General features: G+C 37.6%; 1 protein-coding gene across 17 annotated transcripts in view; it reads right to left on the reverse strand.

The window, feature by feature from the left end:
• The window catches only part of ADAM22 (ADAM metallopeptidase domain 22), a 227,712-nt gene that overhangs the window by 33,364 nt on the left and 171,418 nt on the right, over window positions 1–22,930 (reverse strand). For 16 of the 17 annotated variants that reach the window (XM_064575313.1, XM_064575312.1, XM_064575306.1 and 13 more), the window contains 9 exons: window positions 20,478–20,577; window positions 18,031–18,102; window positions 17,712–17,804; window positions 13,918–13,998; window positions 10,923–10,973; window positions 10,633–10,696; window positions 8,907–9,012; window positions 6,282–6,401; window positions 2,847–3,015 (listed from right to left, as the gene is read on the reverse strand). In XM_064575313.1, coding sequence (XP_064431383.1) covers window positions 2,847–3,015; window positions 6,282–6,401; window positions 8,907–9,012; window positions 10,633–10,696; window positions 10,923–10,973; window positions 13,918–13,998; window positions 17,712–17,804; window positions 18,031–18,102; window positions 20,478–20,577 — 856 coding nt within the window. The remainder of the gene's footprint in view (window positions 1–2,846; window positions 3,016–6,281; window positions 6,402–8,906; window positions 9,013–10,632; window positions 10,697–10,922; window positions 10,974–13,917; window positions 13,999–17,711; window positions 17,805–18,030; window positions 18,103–20,477; window positions 20,578–22,930) is intronic. The other variant, XM_064575309.1, reaches the window with a different exon arrangement.

A 22,930-nucleotide genomic window follows, 5' to 3' on the forward strand; every position in this document is an offset into this window, starting at 1 on the left:
CATATAATGTATTATTTGTTTCAGAGGTACATGTCTGTGATTCAACAGTCTCACACAACTTACAGCGCTCACCATAGCACATACCCTCCCCAATGTCCATCACCCAGCCACCCCATTCCTCCCACCCCACCCCGCTCTAGAACCCTCAGCTGGTTTCTCAGTGTCCATCGTCTCTCATGGTTCGTCTACCCCTCTGATTTCCCCCCCTTCATTCTTCCCTTCTTGCTATCTTCTTTTTTTTTTTCTTAACATATATTGCATTATTTGTTTCAGAGGTACAGATCTGAGATTCAACAGTCTTGCACAATTCACAGCGCTTACCAGAGCACGTACCCTCCCCAGTGTCTATCACCCAGCCACCCCATCCCTCCCACCCCACCCCCCTCTAGAAACCTCAGTTGGTTTCTCAGAGTCCATAGTCTCTCATGGTTCGTCTCCCCCTCCGATTTCCCCCCCTTCATTTTTCCCTTCCTGCTATCTTCTTCCTTTTTTTTTTTTTTAACATATAATGTATTATTTGTTTCAGAGGTACAGATCTGAGATTCAACAGTCTTGCACAATTCACAGCGCTTACCAGAGCACATACCCTCCCCAGTGTCTATCACCCAGTCACCCCATCCCTCCCACCCCACCCCCCACTCCAGCAACCCTCAGTTTGTTTCCTGAGATTAAGAATTCCTCGTATCAGTGGAAAAAGGCTGAGGTTTAAAGTCAAAAGGCCTGGCTGTGAGTGCCCATTTCACCGCTGTCTTATCAATGGGTTTTAAGCAGGTCCAACTCTCAGTTTCCACATCGCACAACAGTGACACAGTGACAAGGACAGTGACACCAGTGACAAGGAATCACAAGAGAGTCCTAGCAAACATCTATCCGACACTCACTATGCCTCAGGCATTGTTTTAAGTACTACATATAAGTTGCAAGTATTAACTAATTCTTTTTTTCTTTTTTTTTTTTTAAGATTTTATTTATTTGACAGAGAGAGACACAGCAAGAGAGGGAACACAAGCAGGGGGAGTGGGAGAGGGAGAAGCAGGCTTCCCGCTGAGCAGGGAGCCCGATGCGGGGCTGGATCCCAGGACCCTGGGATCATGACCTGAGCCGAAGGCAGACGCTTAACGACTGAGCCACCCAGGCGCCCCTTTAACTCACTGATTCTTCACAACAATCCTGTAAAGCACACAATATTCTTCTTCTCATTTTAAAGGGGAATAAATTGAATCACACAGAGGCTAAATGAGTTGCCAAATCTCACTCAATTAGAAAGAAAGAGATGGGATTCAAACTCAGACTGTCTGATTCCAAGCCCATACTCTTAACTATACAATGTACAGTACATAGACAGTATCTACTGTATTCTCATTTCAATTTTTATTGTATATTTAGAGTTACTGTGAATTAAAAATATATAGGATATAATGTCTCTGTATTATGCATAATTACTGCAAGTGATTTGGATGATATTTGCCACCTGAATTACTTGTGTCTATCAATTTATTCATTCGTTAAACAAATATTTTATTAACAAAACTGTTTGGCCTCCGTGTTCTACACTTCTAGATGAAGAAGACATTGTTATCATTAGCATGAATGATCAAGAAGCAATTCCACTTTTTGCCCTATCCGCCCAAAAAAGCATTTCCCCTTAACATCTTCTCACTTACTCAAGAAAGAAGACTTAGTAGACCCCTTTGTAGGAGCAGAACTACTTACTATGTGCCTTCTCTATTTTCACTTGCCATAAGAACTCCTATCCTTTGGCAAAGAGTTACAGTTGGCAAGACCTCCCTAAGAAAATTCTTGGCATATCCCTGGAGGATCTACATGGAATGACCAGGATTGAAGGCTTACAATTTCAGGACAGGGATCCTTTACCTCAGCTGGATAATATGACCAGCTCAAGCCAAGAATCTAGGTAGGGTTTAAAAAAAAAAAATCGTAGTGCAGGCCAAAAGAAAAAGAAGTAAAAATTATTTTATTAGTATAGGAATTCCTAACAGAAAATGACCAAACTGTGATCACTATTGGGGCATGTTTATCTAACTTATAAACTTACTTATATAGGACCTACATTATCAGATATGTGACTGAAAAAATAGAATTTAGTCTTTTAAACAATGCTATTCTTTCTATTCATCTGTGATAAACATTTCTCTGACTTATTCAGTTTTTATTTCTAGGAGTTATCCTTGACTGATACACGCTTGGTGTGGCTACAGCAACTATTTATGACCTGTTCTAATTGCTCAGTGACTAGACCATACCAGTTGTTAAATATTGTGGCCAATGCCCTTTTCTACACCCTTTTTAAAGTCCCATTAGAGTTTATTAAAACTTCTCTCCCGGGGCGCCTGGGTGGCTCAGTCGTTAAGCGTCTGCCTTCGGCTCAGGTCATGATCTCAGGGTCCTGGGATTGAGCCCTGCATCAGGCTCCCTGCTCCGCGGGAAGCCTGCTTCTCCCTCTCACACTCCCCCTGCTTGTGTTCCCTCTCTCGCCGTCTCTCTCTGTCAAGGGAAAAAAAAAAAACAAAAAACAAAAAAAACTTCTCTCCCAGATCACTTGTAGAAAACCAGCATTATATTATATGAGATCACATTAACATAATGCAAAAGAAAAACGGAAGAATTTGATTAGGAAGATTATACTTTTTCTTATTCCCAGGCTTGCACAGATTACACAACAGAAATATTCCAACGACTATGACCAAAGAACTGTTTACAAGCCAGCTAGAAACATGGATAAGCACATTTTCGATTTTTACAAAATAAGCAGGTTAGGGTCATACCTGTTTCTGTGATATAAAAGAATAGAGGAGTTTCCCTATGGCAAGGTACTGAATACTTACTCCATTTCCTGAACAAACAGTGCCTTCTTTATTGCTTAAGCAAGTACTAAAGTTGAAGGAAGCCACAGGAAGACACCTGTGTTCTAAGCACATCATTTGGGGACCACAAGGTGTCCCATCTTCCACATAGCCAAGATCGACATCTTCTTCAAGCTTCACATGCCCACCACTAAAAACAGAGAGCAAAAAGAAAATAGGAGTCCATTAATTCACATTCATTTTGAGAATCTGCTTAAAAACTAAAAAGTGGGTTAAGTGTCTGACTCTTGAGTTCAGCTCGGGTCGTGACCTCAGGGTTGTGAGTTCGAGCCCTGCATCGGGCTCTGGGCTAAGTGTGGAGCCTGCTTGGGATTCTCTCTCTTCCTCTCCCTCTGCTCCTCCCCCTCTGCTAGAATGCACACACTCTCTCTCTCTCTCACTAAAAAACACTAAGCTAAACTAAAAAGTGGGCAATAATATTTTCTCTATTTTTCTATTTATTATCTAATAAAAACAAATAGCTTGTTTTTCAGAGTCCCTCTGATGAGGGTTCTAGAGGGGAGGGAGGTGGGAGGATGGGTTAGCCTGGTGATGGGTATTAAAGAGAGCACATTCTGCATGGAGCACTGGGTGTTATACACAAACAACGAATCATGGAACACTACATCAAAAACTAATGATGTAATGTATGGTGATTAACATAACAATAAAAATTTTTAAAAAAACAATAGCATAACCATTTCAACCTCTAAATGGAGAAAGCAACTAAATCTTTTGATCTGATTCTTTCAGAGATATGGACATATTTTAGGATTTAAACATAATTATTATAACAAGGGCCTGAATTGAAATAGCTTTATCATTTTGCCTTGGCTATCATGTACAAGTCAAGTGAGCCATTATTACTAGTATTTGGTTTGATAAGTGGGTAGGTCTCAAGATTTCAAACATGTTTCAAACAAGGACGAGAACTGGTCTGGGTTTACATTTCCCAAGAAGATTGCTAATTTAAAAATGGTAATTGAGAATTGGTATATTATTAACTTCACTACCTAAATGTTATATAGGAATAAATAAAACAGAACACGGTTAAAATGTAAATCCTTAATGTAGTCATATGATGCCACGTCAATGTCAGCACATAAATCTCCATTCTTTTTATTTATTTATTTTTATCAAAATGACACATGCATATAGTTTAAAGAGTCAAACAGACAAATCGTTTTTTTTTTTAATGCAATAAAGTGGTTCAGTGCCCTCTCCTCCACCATATATCCCTCCTTGGAGGAAACCACTTTCTACTTTTAATTGATTCTTTTGTTATTTATGTACATATCTTTAATTAAGAGTTTGTGTTACTGTTTTTTCATTTTTCCATTTCAGATACTACTAACTGACTCCTCTCTATGGAATTTGAAAATGTGGATCTTTCTCCTATCCTCCCATCATAAATTTTGTTTAATCAATACTCAAATCAATAATAAAAATGTACACTATTAGGACTATGTAAATGTTACTCAGTTGAGTGATACAGTATGCCATAATTAAACCTTTTCTTTTCCTGTACAACTTTTCATTTTCCCTCAGATTAGCAAGTCTCTTATTTGTTTGTTGTCTTTTTGCCTACTTTTCTAAGAATTTGTCACCAATACGAAACTAATCAAACTCTGTTGACCCCCAAATCCCCAAGATGTGCTGTCTGAGCATCAGTTCTTCTTCCTGCAGAAATCTCTCCTGGAGTTTCTATCTGGAATATACCCTCCTCCTGTCTGATCTGGCTGTCCGCTGTACCCTGTACGGCACTGAAGTATCTGGGATTTCCCCTCATCATTCACCGGAGGGTTGCCCTGACTCTTCACTCTACGTGGTGGGTATCTTGTTTCCTGTATGACCAGCCTTTCCCTTTCTTACCTTACGCTTTCATTTGAGTGGAACACAATTTCTAATAGCTTCCTGAAAAAGGGTAGGGGAGTACATTCGCGGGGAAACCTGCATATCTAAAAGTGTGTCCACTTTCTCCCTTCACACTTGATTGATATTTTGCCTTAGTTCAGGAATCATGTTTTCCATTGTATTCTGGCTCCCAGGGCTCCTGCTGATAGATCCTAAGCCTGATCTTTTTTTTCACCTCTCTGAAAACATTTGGGATTTTTTTCTTTGTCCTAAGGTCTGAAGTTGCATAATGATATGTTTAGATGTGCCTCGGAGTTCACTCACTGCACCTGCACTTGGTGAGCCTGTCAATGTAGACGCTCAAGTCCATCCTTTGTAGACAATCTAAGTCACTAATTGATGATTTCTTCCCTGCTATTTTCCCTGTTCATCATTCCTATTCCAACTTGGTGAGGTTTTCTCTTTGTTCCACTCCTTTCTGCTTTTGCCCTACTTTCTGGGAGATAATTTCAACTACTGGGTTTAATCTCTACCTCCATATTTTTAATTTCCAACAGCATTTGTTTCTGTGAATGTTCTTCATTTGTTTAAAAAAATAGCACTCTATTCTTTTTCATGATAGAAGTATCTTATCTCGCATAAATATTGACAGGTGCCCTTTTTTCTGGTTGTTTTTATCTCTTTGTGTATGTGTGTTTGAGCCTTTCTTCACATGTCTGATAAACTGCTCATATTTGAGTTATCAGATAAATGATAGGAAATTTTAGGGCTTTCTGGCTGAACATCAATGAGGCTGGTCCACTTGCACACACCCTGGTATCAATATTGCCGGTCGTCCTTCAGCTCGGAAACCTGTTTATGTGTAGAATGTAAAGCTCAAAATCTTCCATGAGAGGGTGAGCAATCCCCAGTTTAGGTGAGTCAGGAAGTAATCTGTTGGCAGACTTTTCAACTATCTTTTCTATTTTAGCCCCTCCCTGTCCCTGAATCCTTTTACTCTGTCTTCCAGAAGCAGATGATGCTGCCAATTTTTGAGTCTTTGGGGAAATGACTTTATATACAAGGTTAGCTCTCCATTTTCCCCAATACTGACTTAGGAATTCAGCTTTCTTAGTTTTGACAATCATTTGCCACACATCCATATGCTCTCCACACTCCCAAATTTTGTTGCTGTTGTCTCCTCTCCCTTTCTCTACTGCCCTGTGGATACATGAATTCCAAAAAAGATCGTTACTGTCATTTTAGTAGGGGCTCAGAAGGGAGTAAAGGAAGATGCATATATTTAATCTACTGACTTTACCCAGGAGTTCTGACTCATTTTCCTTATTAGGAATGAAATGCAAACTAAACCCTACAAGATATTCTCGACCCATTAAACATAACTCCATCAACCATAGTCAACTAATTCTTAGCTTCTTTTCAACCCTTTTGGTCACCCCTACGGGCTAGATTCTGTTTCGGCTTGCTAACACGCATGGGAACTGAAAAAACCAAAGTAACTCTACAAGGCACTCCTCGGAAGTAAGATGACTCATGTTCTCATAGAATGGGGAAGATGATTACCTGCAGTTTAATGTTCTTCCCTGCTGCACAACCAAAGTAGATGTGATTTCACCATCAAGTTCTCCAAGCCTGGGGATATTACCAATATTGGTGCACAAAAGGTAACCACAAAGCACATCCCTGTGTTAAAAGATACCAATTATTTACTTCTTTCCCCAAATAACAAACCATGTACAGTTAGAACAGTAATCTTATCTCATTTTAGCATTTCTTTTTCATCCACTCTATTTTATTTACTCAAATTATAATAAGCTAAATAAGCCCAAATTAGTTTGCCTCCCGCTTTAAAAAGTGTCTTCTCTGAAATTGTTATCCATGTACCAAAATCCCAAACTGTTTTCTAGATTTTCCTTTACTGTCCATTAGTTCAAGTATTTCTCTAAAGGAAATTATCCAACAAAAAGACTTCTTTTAGATCAGAATCTCCTTCCCTAGAACACACCACTGGATATGCTAAAACGTTTTTTTTTAATATTTGACAAGTGAATAAATGACCTTTGGATGAGTACTCTTTTGGAAGACAGCTCTTTCTTCAACCTTTTGCCCCAGAATTAAAGAATTTTACATATATTTTATATATAGTAGATTTTTACTTTATATATATATATAGTAGATCCATATTTTATATATAGAATTTTATATATGTTTTATATGTATATAGTAGATTCTCAGCCACATAGATTCACGATCCCTTTTTCAATATATTCCACTAATCCCCCACCTACCACAAATAATTCTAATTTAACATATAAAACATTTCCAGTGGTATTATTACCTGACATATTTTCTATATCTAGCACATTTTAATTGCTAATATACATAATATTAAACACATACACTAATAAATATCTTGTCAAGAATGATTAGTAGACTAGCAAGATTATACATGAAAATATTAAGCTTCGGGCGCCTGGGTGGCTCAGATGGTTAAGCATCTGCCTTCGGCTCAGGTCATGATCCCAGGGTCCTGGGATCGAGTCCCGCATCAGGCTCTCTGCTCCTTGGGAGCCTGCTTCTCCCTCTGCCTCTCTCTGTCTCTCATGAATAAATAAATAAAATCTTTTAAAAAATTAATTAATTAATTAATTAAATTAAAAAAAAAGAAAATATTAAGCTTCATCAGATAGAGAAAAATTAGAACTTACATCTATCATCAACATAGAAAAATGTATTAATTCATCCTTAAAAAATAATTTTTAAAGGTTATATCATTTTATTATAGCTATCACAAACAAAAATGCTTTCTTAACACAGAAGAGATATTCAACATTTTTATAAGTGTCATTTATGTGCATGGAGCTTACTAAGTACTTTAGGATATATAAAGAAAAAAAGACACGGTCAAGGAAATAGACTCGGATGAGAAGAGAAATCACACACATAAACAGCTATAAAACATGGAGGGGCGGGAACAAGGGCCACAGTAATAGTACAAAAGGCTGTGGGAATTCAGAGAAGAGGGAAATGAATTATTTCTAGAGTAAATCCAGAAACAATTTATACAGCATTGTCCAAGTGGGACTGTGACTGGTAACGGAGTGAGGATAAAGGGTGCTTTTGGAGGAATGAGCAGCACAAGCAGAGGTACGGAGGTGAGAGAATAAAATGCATGGACTAGGAATGACAAGGTTTGCTAGAATTTGGAAGAGTAGAGAAGAAAAAAACAAAACAAAACAAAAAAATGAAGGTTGAGGGCAAACTGAGGAGGATGTAAAGGGTCAAGCTAAAGTTCCATTTTGTTCATTAAACAAGACAGTAGGACATGCCACAAAGTGGTTAAGGGAGAGTTCTGAAATCAGACTGCCACATTCTAATTCTGCTTCTACTGCATCCTAGCTACATGACCTTGGTCAAATGAATTAATTGCGCCTCAGTTTTTCCTCCATAAAATGAGGAGAACTGCCATAAAGACTAAATAACAGAGCTTATGTAAACTGCAAGATAGTGGGCACAGTAAATGTTGGGCATTATTCTTACTATTAATTAGGTATGTGGGACCAGAGACATTTGAACAAAGAATTGACAGTCAAAAAGATTCAGCAGATGAATATTCTGATGGCAGCATGCTAGAGACCCCTGGCTTAAGACACTCTTAAGAGGCCTTTGTAACAGTTGAAGAATTAATGTAGGTCTTAGTTGCGGCAATGCAATAGGAAAGGAAATGAAGAGATCAATTAAGACAAATGTCCATGTTTTGGTGTCTGGACAATGTGTCAGAGGGACAGTGGAGTCAAGGGCCACTGCAAGGCTTCTAAACTGAAGGACAGTGAGGTATTCAGATCTTTGACAAAAATGGTGGTTCAGAAAAGTCAGAGCCAGTTAATAGAGTATATATTCTGGTGGCTTTAATTTTTGTTGCTTTGAAATGCTAGCCGGTGCCTTCTAGGTGAGAAAGTCCTGAGGCAGCTGCAAGGGTGGCCTGGGCCTGAGGGGAGAGGTCAGCATAAGTGTTAAGACTCAGGAGCCTTCCGCAGGGTGGAGCTGGAATGCTGGGAAAAGATGAGGAGAGCAGGCAACAGAAAGAAGGCTCTGCGGGATGCAGAGAACAGGAACATCCTGGTGGCTCCGAGAGTAACACCTGCAATTAACTAAGGGATAAACTCTGCGCAAACTTCTCCATCTCACCGTTTGTTGCACTGTATCCATGTGTCTTTGTCTTTCCCACAGTTCCCCTTTTCCGTCCCTTCGATATTCAGTTTCTCATAGCAGTATTTGTCTGATGCCATCACCTCTGAAGCAGAAAAGAGTTTTCTATCGGTGAGAGATTTAACACATGAGCTGCTCAAAATGCTCGCAGTAAGGGAAAGTAGCCATTTAAAGGACTCTTCTTCATGACAATGCTGCCAATTCCAAAGACTGTACCCATGGTTCTCAAGAGTTGTCCTTTACCACAGACATCCATGACTCAGCTACATTCTCCATGACTGCTCATTGGAAATTTGGAAAACAAATCTATGGAGATCTTTGATGGGATTGAGGCTATAGGTTTCAAGAACAACACTCCTCAGAATGTGGCCAATAATTAGGGGAAGACGCTACCAAGTTGTTCCTGGAATAAATACTCCACACTTTAATCTCAGTGCCAAATGTAAAGTACAAATTTCTCACTTGGCAACTTTTATTAATCATAATGACAAGTTTATTAAAATAACTATGCACTATAATTAAAGATTCAAGAAACAGTAGTATAATTTCTACCTCGTTTACTAATTCTTAACAACTATTAAAAAACAATTTAATTTTATTCTGTTTTTAGACAAGCTTGAATTCATGCTAAATCTAAGGGTGTCAAATAACATTTTAAGCTATGTCAGCATCTTTGTCAGGACTTTGCTTTGGCTAAAGCCAAGGCTGGTTGATGGAACGGTCCAGGAGTTAAATCAAAATGACCTCTGCAAACTAATCAAAAGATAACTGTTTGTGTATATTTTTAAAAAATTATCACGTTAAAAAAAATCAGGTTTTTTCCCTACTTCTTGCTGTAAGCAACAGTTTTTCTCAAGTGGGGGAAACAAAAACTGTATCTCTTTGCTCAGAGTCCAAATCTGCATTTCCATATTCTCCTCCATTCTCCAGTCACTCAGAAGAAGGCGTACACTTGCCCTCTCAGAAAGAATGTAGCCACTATGTGTGACAATTAAAGATTATCTTTATCTTTATAGCTTATTTCCTAATACAAACTGTCTTCTGAAAGAGTTTAAAGCAAAAACTGCCTTCAAAAAATATATGGCACAATATTTAAATACACATTTAAACAGAGATATAATTTAAGTAATATGTTTTAGATATAAATATTATACATTGCCCTCCGAAAATCTGACAAACTTTGAAAGCAATAACATTAAAATTCTTTTCTGATGTGGCACAGCTACCTCAGCAGAGGGTCACCTGTAATTAGGAAAGCGAGCTAGACTTTAAGAGAGAAAGCTGAGGAAGAAAAAGCAACTCTAGCTGAACTGCCCCAGTGCTAAGCCAAGGGCACCCTATCCAGGGTCCACGCCCATCCCACATGGTTGTACAGGTTTGGTTAAGGACACTCAGCTGAGGGAAGTGTAAGTGGAGCTGAAATCCGGGTTTGCTCTATTCTCCGGGCTGCACAGGCTGGAGTGGACTTCATCTGCCTGGCACCAAAGGCACCTTCTTTCTTGTCCAATGGCACAACCAACCAGCCAGTGTCTTCTCAAAGGAGGTGCCTTTTTCTAATGTCTACAAAAGTGCCACTACTAAGACCTGCAGTGTCTTTGAGAATCCCTCAGTCATAAAGTGGTTGAAAATTTACTTCCAGCTCACATCATGTGCTTTGACCTCATATCATAACTTTGAAAAGGATCAAGCCACACTATTTACTTACTTTGCCCCCAGATGTATTTGCATTGCCTATCCCTGGTTTTACATCTTCCTCCAAAGCAAATCCCCTAAAATGGAAAAGCATACACCTATTAACAATGCAATGTCTGCTTATGTTGGATCACTGAAAAAAGAAAATAGGACTGGGAAAACTAGTAGATGAGTATTATAAAACCTTTTATCTTCAGAAATGATTACAAAACATTTAAACTGATTTTCCTATTTTGGTAAGATTTCAGTATTTCTTTCATGCTGGTACACATGAAAGATTTAGGTAAAGATGAAATAACCTACCTGAATACCATCACATGAATATCCATCCATTTTATGAATATTTGGGGCGCACTAGGAAATGAAAACAGAACTATGAACCAAGTGCACAGCAAAATATCCGGCTGAGCTAATCCCTGTAATGTTTTCTTTTCTTTCTTTTCTTTTCTTTTTTTTTTTTTGAAAATAAAAGTCTGATAATATGGCTAAGTCTCTTACAACATCTGAAAATAAAAACAAAAAAGATCAAGAGGAAGCAGAAGGAAATACAACAATTGGTGCACTTTCCCCTAAAAATAAGGATCTACTAGAGGCAAAAACAGTTGATTACACTGTAGCAAATAAAAAGAACCTACAGCTATGACTCAGCCAACCCTAACATTTCAGAGCATCTTGCTTTATACAGATACACTGTTCCTCAGAGCAAGGAAAACAAGAGCACAAAACAAAAGCAAGGGGGATGCCAACAAAAATGGAGCAATAACTAGGTTCCTCTTTTTTTTTTTTTTTTTAAAGATTTTATTTATTTATTTGACAGAGAGAGACACAGCGAGAGAGGGAACACAAGCAGGGGGGGGTGGGAGAGGGAGAAGCAGGCTTCGCGCCGAGCAGGGAGCCCGATGTGGGACTCGATCCCAGGACCCTGGGATCATGAACTGAGCTGAAGGCAGTCGCTCAACCAACTGAGCCACCCAGGCGCCCTAGGTTCCTCTTTTTTACCATGAGAAGCACCTCAGCCCTTACTCTTATAATGTCTCTTGAGCGGAAGTCCACCTTGGGCACATTAGGAAAAAACATGCTTTATAGCCCCGTTTTTCCCTTGTAGCAATTGCAGAAAATTGCAAAGCATTCTTAATAAACAGTATTTTAAAATTTATTATACATTTTTTGTATCTTTATAATAATTATATACTCACTTCAGAAAACTTAGGAAATGTAAAAAAAGTAAAACAAACAAACAAAAAACAAAAGACAAAGTCTCTCATGTTCCCACTACCCAAAGACAATTTTTTTATATTTTGGTATATTTTTTCTCTACCTTTTTCTACAAAATTTGATTTTTTAAAATATGGGTATATAATCATGTTACAGATGATATTTTATATCCTGCTTCTCTTTACTTTTTCATCACGTGAATCTCCTCAGGTCATAATAAGCTTTTTTGTAGGTATCATCCTTAATAGCTATAATATACTGCACTGAGCTAACAAACCATATAACCAATGTACTATAATACTCACTTCTAACTATCTCCAGTTTATGCTGTTACAACTAATTCAACAAAAGCATCTTTGTACATCCTCTTTGGATTTTGGATTCTTTTTTAAAACTTCTGCTTATGGTATAATCACATTCCAAAGAAGTCACTCTAATATACTTTCCCTCCAGGAACACAAGGCAGTCATTCACTGTATCCTCATCATCACTAAGTGTTAGCTTATAGAAACAATGCTAATTAGATAGTAAGGAAAGAAAATACTTTTACATGAAAGAGCTCTCGTCTCTTAGGATGACTACCTTTAAAACAAAACATTTTTATGATTAATGCAGGTATACCACTACGGAATCCCTCTTCTCTAGAGGAAACACATGTAGGCTGTCCTTGCTTTGCATAGCTCCCATATACATGGATTTCAGATACCAGAGTTTTGTGACATGACATCAGAACCCCAACAACACAGTTCCAATGTCAGCTACCACAGTGTATTAACTGTGAGTAACTGCATAAGGCCCACATGCTACTAGCCTTTCAGTTCCATTATCACTAGGTATCTAACAGCTGCCCATCATGGGCACTTGTCACCTCTTGCAAGTCCGCCAGTGACTGGCCACTGCCCGTGTTCATTTAGTTCATGCACAGACAACAGAAGGTGTAGATGTATTGCCTCTGTCTCTGGGTAATAGCATGTGACATTTTACAAAACTGGGTAATTGTTAAGAGGGGCTTGGTCAGCAAAGATGAAAATGCAAAAAGAAATGAAAATGACCCTAGAAGTGAAATTCAAATCAAATATAAATTGAGTCACAGCAAAAAGTCACTGACTGGGCGTGTTGATACTGCTATTTGGCAAAAAACCTCACATTCACACCTTCACATCTCCTGAAGATATTTCATGACACTGAAAATGCAAAGGATAAAATGTTGAAAGTTGATGCAAATTTAGAAGGGAGTCAATTCAACAAGGCACAGAGAAGATGCTTACTATAGATCCTAAGGTTTGTGGCCAGAAGGCATGCACAGCCCAAACTGCTCCTGATGAGGATTTTACAAACAAACAAAACTTGTAATTCTCAATGTTTCTGTTTTTAGTGTGCTAAAAAAATATGTTTATTTTTTCATTTCCCTATTCACTTAAAACCAGGGCCGACAACATTTTTTAAAGATCACGGAACAATTGTAATTTTTGCACTGATTATTAAGATGACCTTACACAATTTTACCTTGCACGGTCATTGTTAGGGCCCTGCACTACCCTGCAAACTGAGGACGGCCTGTATATACAATGACCGTGGGAAATCTGTGAACCCTCACCAAAGTTTATCAGCTTCCTCATCTTCTCCATTCACAACCATATGACATTAAATTCAAGAGCAGTTATTAATGGGTGAGGTGACGCAGGTGGTCTCAGAAAAACAAGAGTCAAGGCAGAAGAATAGACCCCTCCTCAGAACTCAGTGCTCTGTGGGTCTCTCTGTCTTGGCTGGTTCCTGTTTCCACCAACTGGAGAGAAAACAGGACAAAAAGCAATGCCTTCCATTCTCTACTTAGAACAGAAACAAAATAGTTAAGGCACACGTGCAGTCTGAGGTTAGTTCAACATTGAGGTAAAATGATGCTGCACATCTGCTCAAGCTTCGATTACTGAAACTGAAATCCCCAAGAAGTAAATAAAGAGAGAATGAGAACTGATGTGAAAAAGACATGACATCGTGTCCCTTTACGTTTTGCCTGGGGGACAGTGCACTATAGCCCCCTACTCTTTCCCGTCAGGTTCAGAGTAACGATTCTGTAAATTACCTGGCTTGAATTTCCTGAGCACGTTTCACGAATATCGCAATCGTTTACTGCTTCTCGGCACACGGTCCCCATGGGCTGAAACTAAAGTGAACAAAAATCAATGTGCAAAACTGCCAAAGGAAAAAAAAATCTCTTGTGGCATCATCTCAAAAAAAGGCAAAATGATTATTTTTGGATAGGAATATTGCAAGCAATTTTAAGATGCCAGTCTCTGAAAACCCCATTACTGAATGAAATGTTCATTTAATAGTTTTCAGCGAGAGTTTCTCATGTATGAAAGAACCTGCAGAGTCATCACACATAAGTCTTATGATAGCTACTAAAATAGGATAGGTCTGGATGATCCACCTCCCCAGAAGGACAAGTCAGTCCAAGTTCTAGTAATTCTTCCTCCCAAAAAAGGTTTTGGATTTACACTTTACTCTTCATTCTTACTGGCACCTTCATCGTTTTGCTCTCTTTTGCCTCATCTGCCAAAATTCTGAATGTTGTTACATCGTAGGCTGAATTGCAAAAGTTAGATTTTCTGGCAAAGCGATTTCCTCCCATACTGTCCTTTAGCTCCTGTCTCATTTTTATATATAGATCTATGGCATGGTCTTTTATTCTTGTCTAATGTTTCTATTATTTGTACCTGTGTATGGGAGGGGTTTTTCTCTTTTCTTTTTTCTCTTGCTTTTTTTCAACCACCTCAAATATTTCTTGTAAGTGTAGGGAGTTACAAATAAAATTTTAAGCTCACTGAATTTATAAATTGCCAGGGTATTCATTATAAAAAAACAAACAGAGATACACAAAGTCATTATCCTTCCCCTCTCTTCTTCAATCCCATTCTCTTTCCCTCCCCAAAATGCTAATATCAGCGGCTGGATACTTCCACGCTTTTGTGTCTGCTCACACAAACAGACCCATTATTCAGGACCCCTCTCCCAGACCACCTTTCATCTTCTCTCCCTTGCTCATAACCCTCCAGGCACCTGAGTTTCCTACTGTTCTGAGAACATGAACAGCACACTGCCAACTCTAATCAGGATTTCAACAGATATTTTTAGGAGATCCGAAAAAAATTTGTGTTCATTCATTCATCAAGTATTTATTAGGCACTTAAAATGTGCCAGGCACTTTCTGGCCACTGGGGACTCAGTGGAGAACAAAACACAAAAATCCTGCTTGCAAGGAACTCACATTTTGGTGGGGTAAATAGACCATGAAAATAAGGAAATAAGCAAGATAATTTAAATTCATATACTCTGGTTCTCTTCCTTCCAATTTCTTGGAACTGGGGTAAACTACAATTTTAGAAAGTCTGAGGTAGAAATATAAGCAGATTTAAGATGAAGTTTATATAAGAGCGTAAATGTTCAAGAAGTGCCAAGCAACTTCTGAAAGAAAGCATAGTGAAGGACAACTTGTTCTCAGTGCTGGGATACAGCAATAGATAAACTGACCCAAATCCCTGCCCTCTTGGAACTTACATACTAATGAGTGAACAAAAATAATAAACAAGTCAATGAGCAATGTTTTACAGCAAGGGTTGGCAAATTATGGCTTGAGGGCAAAAAGTGGCTGGCCATCTGTTTTTATAAATAAAGTTTTATTGGAACACAAGCACACTCATTTGTCTCTGTATTTTTGATGGCTGTTTTCAAAGGTAGAGTTCAGTAACTGAGACAGAGACCTCATGACCCACAAAGCCTAAACTATTTACTACCTGACCCTTTACCCAAAATGTTTGCCAACTCTGACTCACAGATGCTTTAAGCATAAATACACATAGGAAAAAACAGAGATACGCAGGATTTCTCAGCCTGTTGTTCTATTCCCCCTCCATTCACTCTCCTGCCTCTGGTTCCTCCAGGTGTTTAGGATGGGGGTAAAAACTGGGGGTGAGGGATAGAGAAAGTGGCAAAAAGCTCTTACTTAACTGGTATAGCTGCAGCTTATTTTGTGAGATAATTAAAATCATGACATTTTCCTGTATATATTGTAATTCTATTATTTTGTATTTGTTCTTTGAAATGTTCATGTTCATATCACAAAGGAACCCTTTTTATGCAGGTGGAGAAGCTGACAGACTAAATAGATGATGCAACCCAAATCTTAAAGTGTCTGTTTTGTATTTGATTTAATCCTCCTTTTTTTAGAGAGTGCTTTCAGAGGTCTCTGCCAGTGCGTTGCTTGTCTTAAAAAGCTGCCAGAGACATAGTGGTAAAGTAGAAACAACAGAAATTGCTGCCAGCAGATCTGGGATGTAACTTCACATCTATTCCTTAATAGCTGAACGAGCATATGCAAGTTATATCACTTCCTTGAGACCAGGATTGCTCAAATGGAAAAATAAGGGTAATAACGCCTATCCCAAAAGTGTGGTTGTGAGCTTTATCTATGACAGTGGTCTCAACCAGCAGTGATTTTGCCCCTGAGGGGACACTGGGCAATGTCTGGAAATATTTTTGGTTGTCACAAGTGGGACGGGTTGTGTGCTTGTATCAAGTGGGTAGAAGTCAAAGATTTGCTAAATAACTTACAATACACAAGACATACCCTCAAAACAAAACAATCATCCAGCCAAAAATGTCAACAGTGCCAGGACTGAGAAACACAGATACATGATGATATAAATTAAAAGTGCTTAGCACAATCTCTGGCACTCAGTAGATACTTACTATGATAGATTCATGTCCCACTCTCCCTTAACTCATTAGACTCACGTTAGTCAATCAGCAAATAATCAATAAAAGAGTGTTGTGCATATTTATTTATCCATTCAACAAATATTTACTAAGGACCTGTACCAATTACTGGGTAAGTCCCAGGCACTGACTCCATAAAATGTACATACTAAGGTGGATACTAAACCTCACAGCAGCTAATGTAGAATATTGTACCAGATTTTATATGAGAAGAGAAAAAAAGAAATAGATTTCTTTGAAAAACATAAGCCTCAAATAACTTTTAGTCATGATGTTAAGGCTTAAATATTTGGAGACAGGTATAGGATGCTATTGGGAGGATGAAAACAATGTGCCTAAAGATGCATTCTAAAATCTCATGCATGGTAATACACGTAAGATGTTATCATGTCTAAAAGTATAGCTTCTGGGGCGCCTGGGTGGCTCAGTCATTAAGCATCTGCCTTCTACTCAGGTCATGATCCCAGGGCCTGGGATAGAACCCTGCATCGGGCTCCCTGCTCAGTGGGAGGCCTGCTTCTCCCTCTCCCACTCCCCCTGCTTGTGTTCCCTCTCTCGCTGTGTCTCTGTCAAATAAATAAATAAAATCTTTAAAATAAAATAAAATAAAATAAAATAAAATAAAAGTATAGCTTCTGCTCCTTCAATAGCTAATGCAAGAAATACACCAAGCAGAGCAGCAAGAAAAGAAGAATCTGTTGAATATCCACTTGGCTTTACAAAGAAAGGAAAAACCTCATTTGAAGGTTAGGAACACCTGGCTTCAGTTAATGTGCAGGTCCCTCAGGTAAGCAGTAATGAGAAGACAAACTGGGGAAATTAACAAGGTCCAGGACCCAGCTCTCTGACTTACTTGGTACAAGACCCTGGGCAACTATTTACCCACTGTATGCCTTAGTGTTCTCAACTGTTCGATAGGAATAAAAATAGTAACAAAACTTCACAAGATTTTGTGAGGATCCTATAGAGCACCTGGCAACTTAGTCACTTAATATATGATAGGCACTACTTTTGTTATTACATCATATTTGCCTTACCTTAATGATTTAATCAAATATGCCCTCTTCTCTGTCAACTAGTCATTACTCAACATTTATTTACCTTGCACTTTTTACAACAAAGACCATCACTGCATTGAGAGTCTTGAGTCAAGGTGCATTTCTTACAACATTCTGCTCCTTCAAGGACACACTCCTAAGGAATACAAAGATTTTCAAAACATCAGAAAATGGTGTCATTTTCTAAAAGTACCAGGATATTTTTTAAAAATAAATGTATAACCCCACAATAATAATCTTTCTTCCATATACCCCATGAAATTTCCAGACATAACACCAACTCTGTATGTCTCAGTGAGTGGACCTGGAATGACCCTGAACAACCTAAAAAAAAAAAACCATCAAAACACCCAGAGACTTACTGCCGGGGTCCCACAGTCACACTCCTCTCCAGTTTCAATGAAGCCATTTCCACACTCAGGAGGATCAAGAAGCTGTGGGATAAAATCAAAAGGATAAAATATGGATAAATCAAGATCAAAGACCTTATGAGAGACCATAAGTACCACAACCATACATCTGGTATACCTGTCAGTCATTTCCAAGTATATTTTTATTTTCCTAAACTTGAAAGCATAACTCTAGAACTTTAGAACTGGGAACTTGAGAACAGAAGTGTGTACTTCTGTTTCCACTTCAGATTGAAAATTCAGATTTACATATGTAATATACATATGGATTCCAGTAAATGCCACCAAAATAAAAGATGATCTAGCCATTGACTGAACCCAAACCAGACTGATTCCTGAAATTTCATTTCAAGCAGGAAGCAAGGGATTTGGAGACAGAAAGTGTGGGTTCTAATCTTGGCTCAGCTACTTTATCTTGGGCAAACGGCTTGTCATCTCAGAGCACAAGTGCTTTAATATTTAAAGCAGGAATAATAATATTATCTGCCCATCTACATCAAAAATTGTTGGAGGATCAAGTTCAATCATCTGTGAAAGCCATTTACTAACTATATATCCTTGTGAAATAGCAAGTTATTTCATAGATAATTAGGAAAACATCACAAAACTTAATAAATCCACTGATTTATTTAATATAAAATATAGCTTCTCCAATTAACATAGCTTTGCAGAACGCAGTAATAATAACTGGCCCAGAGATAGAAGTAACTTTTAGCATGTACAAGAGTACATTTTAAGACTATTTTATTTTTCAACTCTCCATCAATTTCATTATCTTTTGAGCATAACTTATCTTACGGTGATAGGTAAAATTACCAAGTAGCTGTTATGTCCCAGTTATATAATATTCACTTAGAAGTTCATCAAAGTTTACATATTATAGAATGGAATGGAACACACACCTATCAACAGACACAAGCCCCCACACACACTTTCTTATTAACTAACTAGAGGGGGGGAAATACCAATTAAGAAAGCAGCAGCAATGACAACAACAAAATCCCCACCTGATTTCAAATATTCTCTCCTCTCCTACAAAATAATCAACACATCTCTAGATTCTATTTTCAGCTGAAAGGGATCATAACAAATGAGACAGCTTTGAAAGCCAATACTAAAACTTATCCAGATGAAAAATCCACTTATTATTTTACTCTGAGCTCAGAATAATCAGTTATTTTTGTAAAAAGACTTGAGTTGTTTTTCATTTATAGCAGCAGGGAGTTAGTTCAAATGTCCCTTCTGAAACTTTTGCAAAGAGTCTTTAAAATGGTCACTTTGCTTTTCAAAGCAATATGATACACTTTCTAAATTTCACTGGAATAGACAGGGAATGAAACCAGGTAAATGATGATAAAGGCAACACCACACATCACTGTGGTGAGCAGAAGAACATAACAGTTCACATAATTAAGAAGAACCAAGAATTCTGCTTTAACATGCTGACTTTCAAATCCATGAGGAAGATCTGCTTTCAAGTCAGTAACCAGAGTTTGTTCTGCAAGTTGGAAAGGCCTCTGACAAAGTCTAAGTACACAAAGACTTTCTCCTTTTCTGCTTTAAGCAGCCTTGGCTTTCATACTGAGAAGTAATAGCAATTTTAATCATACTGCTCATTCTGAAAGGCACTGACAGGGAGTTATGAGGGGGAGAAACGCCCCCTTTCTATCAGTATGAGCTGTGATTACATATACAAACAAACAAAAAAGGAACCAAGAAAATGAAAAAGAAAGGCAAATGAAACCATCTTTGCAAGCTAATCATTTTTTTTTTTTAAAGATTTTATTTATTTATTTGACAGAGAGAGACACAGTGAGAGAGGGAACACAAGCAGGGGGAGTGGGAGAGGGAGAAGCAGGCTCCCCGCAGAGCAGGGAGCCCGATGTGGGACTCGATCCCAGGACCCTGGGATCATGACCTGAGCTGAAGGCAGTCGCTTAACCAACTGAGCCACCCAGGCACCCGCAAGCTAATCATTTTTCAGAAAGCACACAGTCTTATTTCTACCTACTTTCTATTCCCATCACAACAGCCCAAAATGCTGGGGTGCTTGGGTGGCTCAGGGGATAGAGCCCTGTGTCAATTCCCCTGTTGAGCTCTGCGCTTAGCATGGAGTCTGCTTGAGATTCTCTCTCCCTCCCTCTGTGCCCCTCCCCCAACTCACACACAAGCTCTCTCTCTCTCAAATAAATAAATCTTAAAAAAAAAAAAAAAGAAGAATAGCCCAAAATACCAAAGATTAAAGCTGACTTTAGAATGCAGATATTTTGCGTATCTAACATATGGACATAAAAGCCAAGTTGGAAACCTTTCTTTTTGTAAGATCCAATGGCTAGAAATTTATGCTTATAATACCTTAGGAAAGATTAATAACTAATAACTCTGATCACACTTAGTACCTTAGAAGGTTTGTTGAAAAGGCAGGCACCACCTCCACTATTCAGAAAGTCATGATACTCTTCAATATTACACTGGGTGAACTTTTTAGGAAGATAATACCTGTAAGACAGAAGAAAAGCAGTAACTGGATATAATGTTAGTCCCCCTTGTCTGTATGTTAGTCTTAAACTTGAACATTGTTAAAATTGTAACATTATTCTTAAAAACGAAAGAATAAATTCCACGTATGTACAGCATTTGTGTTAAATCCCTAAGACTTTGATTCTACCAGCATATTTCTAAATTCTTCATTTGGTGATTAATAGTGACTATGGGCTGTTCATTATTAGCATACGCATTCAAAAGAAACACACACATACCTATATTTTCAATCAAAGAGCACAGGAATAATGAGTCTTTCTTAAATATAAAAACTGGATCCCAAACTGCAGAAGATTTTACAAAATTACTGATTTATAATCTATGAATGTGTCAAAGTCATGAAAGTCAAAGAAAACTGAGGAACTGTTTCAGACTGAAGGAAGATAAGATTGATTGTGAACCATCCGTTAAAGTGGCATTTTTTGAAATACAGGGCTAATTTTGAGTGAGGGCTAAAAATTAGATAATTTTATTGGTTGCATTGTGGTTCTGTAGGAGAATGCACTTGTTTGTAGGCAATGCACACTGAGGTGTTTGGGGGTGATGAGGTACAATGCTAGTGACTTATGACTCAGAGGACAAAAAGGTTCTTTGTTACTATTCCTGCAACTTTTCTTAATTATAAGATTATGTCAAAATACAAAAAAAAAAAAAGTATACCAAAAAAACCCAAAAAGGATCAGAAGAAAAAGAAATGTGGCTAGAGAACAATTTGGCAATATGTATGAAGAACCTTCAAAATGAGAAATATCCTTAAATCTAGTAATTCTACTTTAAGAAATTTTTCTTGAGGAAATAACTAGCTATGTATACAAAGATGAATGAACAAAGGAACTTACAGTAGCACAATTTGTAATAGCAAATGCCATGAAAATCATGTAAATGTTTAGAAGAAAACTGTTAACTGTGATATATTAATAAAATAGAACACCATGGAATTATTAATAATATATCTATTATATTCAATGCTTTCTCAAAACTTTAATTTCTATACCTCTAAGTAGGACTGGTTTTCATTTCAACATGCTTTCCAACACGTAGCAGTGCGCAGAGACTTCAGAAAGTAGAAATGAAAGGGGAGGTGCACACAGGAAATACAGGTCCATAATTAGTACTGTTGCGTGATGTCTGACACAGCTCAAATCATATAGAGCATCATGCCAGACAACATTTTCTTTAAAAAGCTTTTCTCTTGAACACATCCATTTGATGTAAGAGGAGTTCTAATGCAAAGAGCTATGTACATTTCTGAGTGTCGCCATTTGATTTTGCTACACATTATGCTTAGTCTAGGCAGATTGCCTATAAAATTTTGTTTTTAGTAATTAAGCAGAATAATCAAACATAACATACTAAATAGCTTTTAAAAGACGAGAACCTCTAGCTTGGAATTTAGTAAGTGTTAGAAAATTACAATTATGGATAAGGACTTTTATCATTCCCTTTTATTACTAAACAGAAAGTCCAAAGATATTTTGAAAAATATTTTAATACATGTTTGCATATACATTCCCTCTATCATTTATCTTCCTTGTCATACATTTCTTGGGAGCTCAAAATGCAAATATCAATAAATATTTATTGAAAATCAAGTGTGTCAGGAGATTATGGTGTGAGATCAAACAGAAATACCTATTAGTGTAAGATGTAATCCTCAAAGATTCACAACTAATTGGTGAGGCAAAGCATAAGGACATACGGAATTAAATTACAATGCAGGAGTTAAAATTATAATAAATCTCAAATGGTTAGAAATGTGGTTAGAGAGAAATGAGAATTCCAAATGAAAAAATATATCAACGGAATCAAAAGAGGCTGGAAATTAATGTACATTTACAGTGAGCAAATTTTTAAGAAGCTTAAAATCCATGTAGGATTATGGTTAGAAGATCAAAAAAGCTGGAAACCCCTGTATAACTATCATAATAAGCAAACCAACCATGAATAGCAGGGGAAAACGAGGTTGTAAATGAGGATGAAGAAAGATTATGCATATCCAAGTACTGGAGGAAGAACTCCAAACCTCATTCTTCAGACAACAGAGTCTCAACAAAAGTTTCTGAGCAGGAAAATTATATGATTCATGTGCAGAAAGAGGAGAATGGAGGAATTTGTGCTGTATACATTCAGTGAACTAGAACTGTATATTATCAGCATGGATAAATCTTAAAAACATAAAGATCAAAAAGAGCAAATCACAGAAGAGTACATATAGTATGACTCCTTTCATATAAACTAAAAACATGCAAAGCAATGCTATGTATTACTTCAACATACACATATAAACAATAAAAGTATTAAAAGGGGCTTG

The sequence above is a fragment of the Mirounga angustirostris genome, unplaced genomic scaffold, assembly GCF_029215605.1.
Source record: "Mirounga angustirostris isolate CCGP_5_RB_7025 unplaced genomic scaffold, mMirAng1.0.hap1 SCAF_12, whole genome shotgun sequence".
Taxonomy (NCBI): domain Eukaryota; kingdom Metazoa; phylum Chordata; class Mammalia; order Carnivora; family Phocidae; genus Mirounga; species Mirounga angustirostris.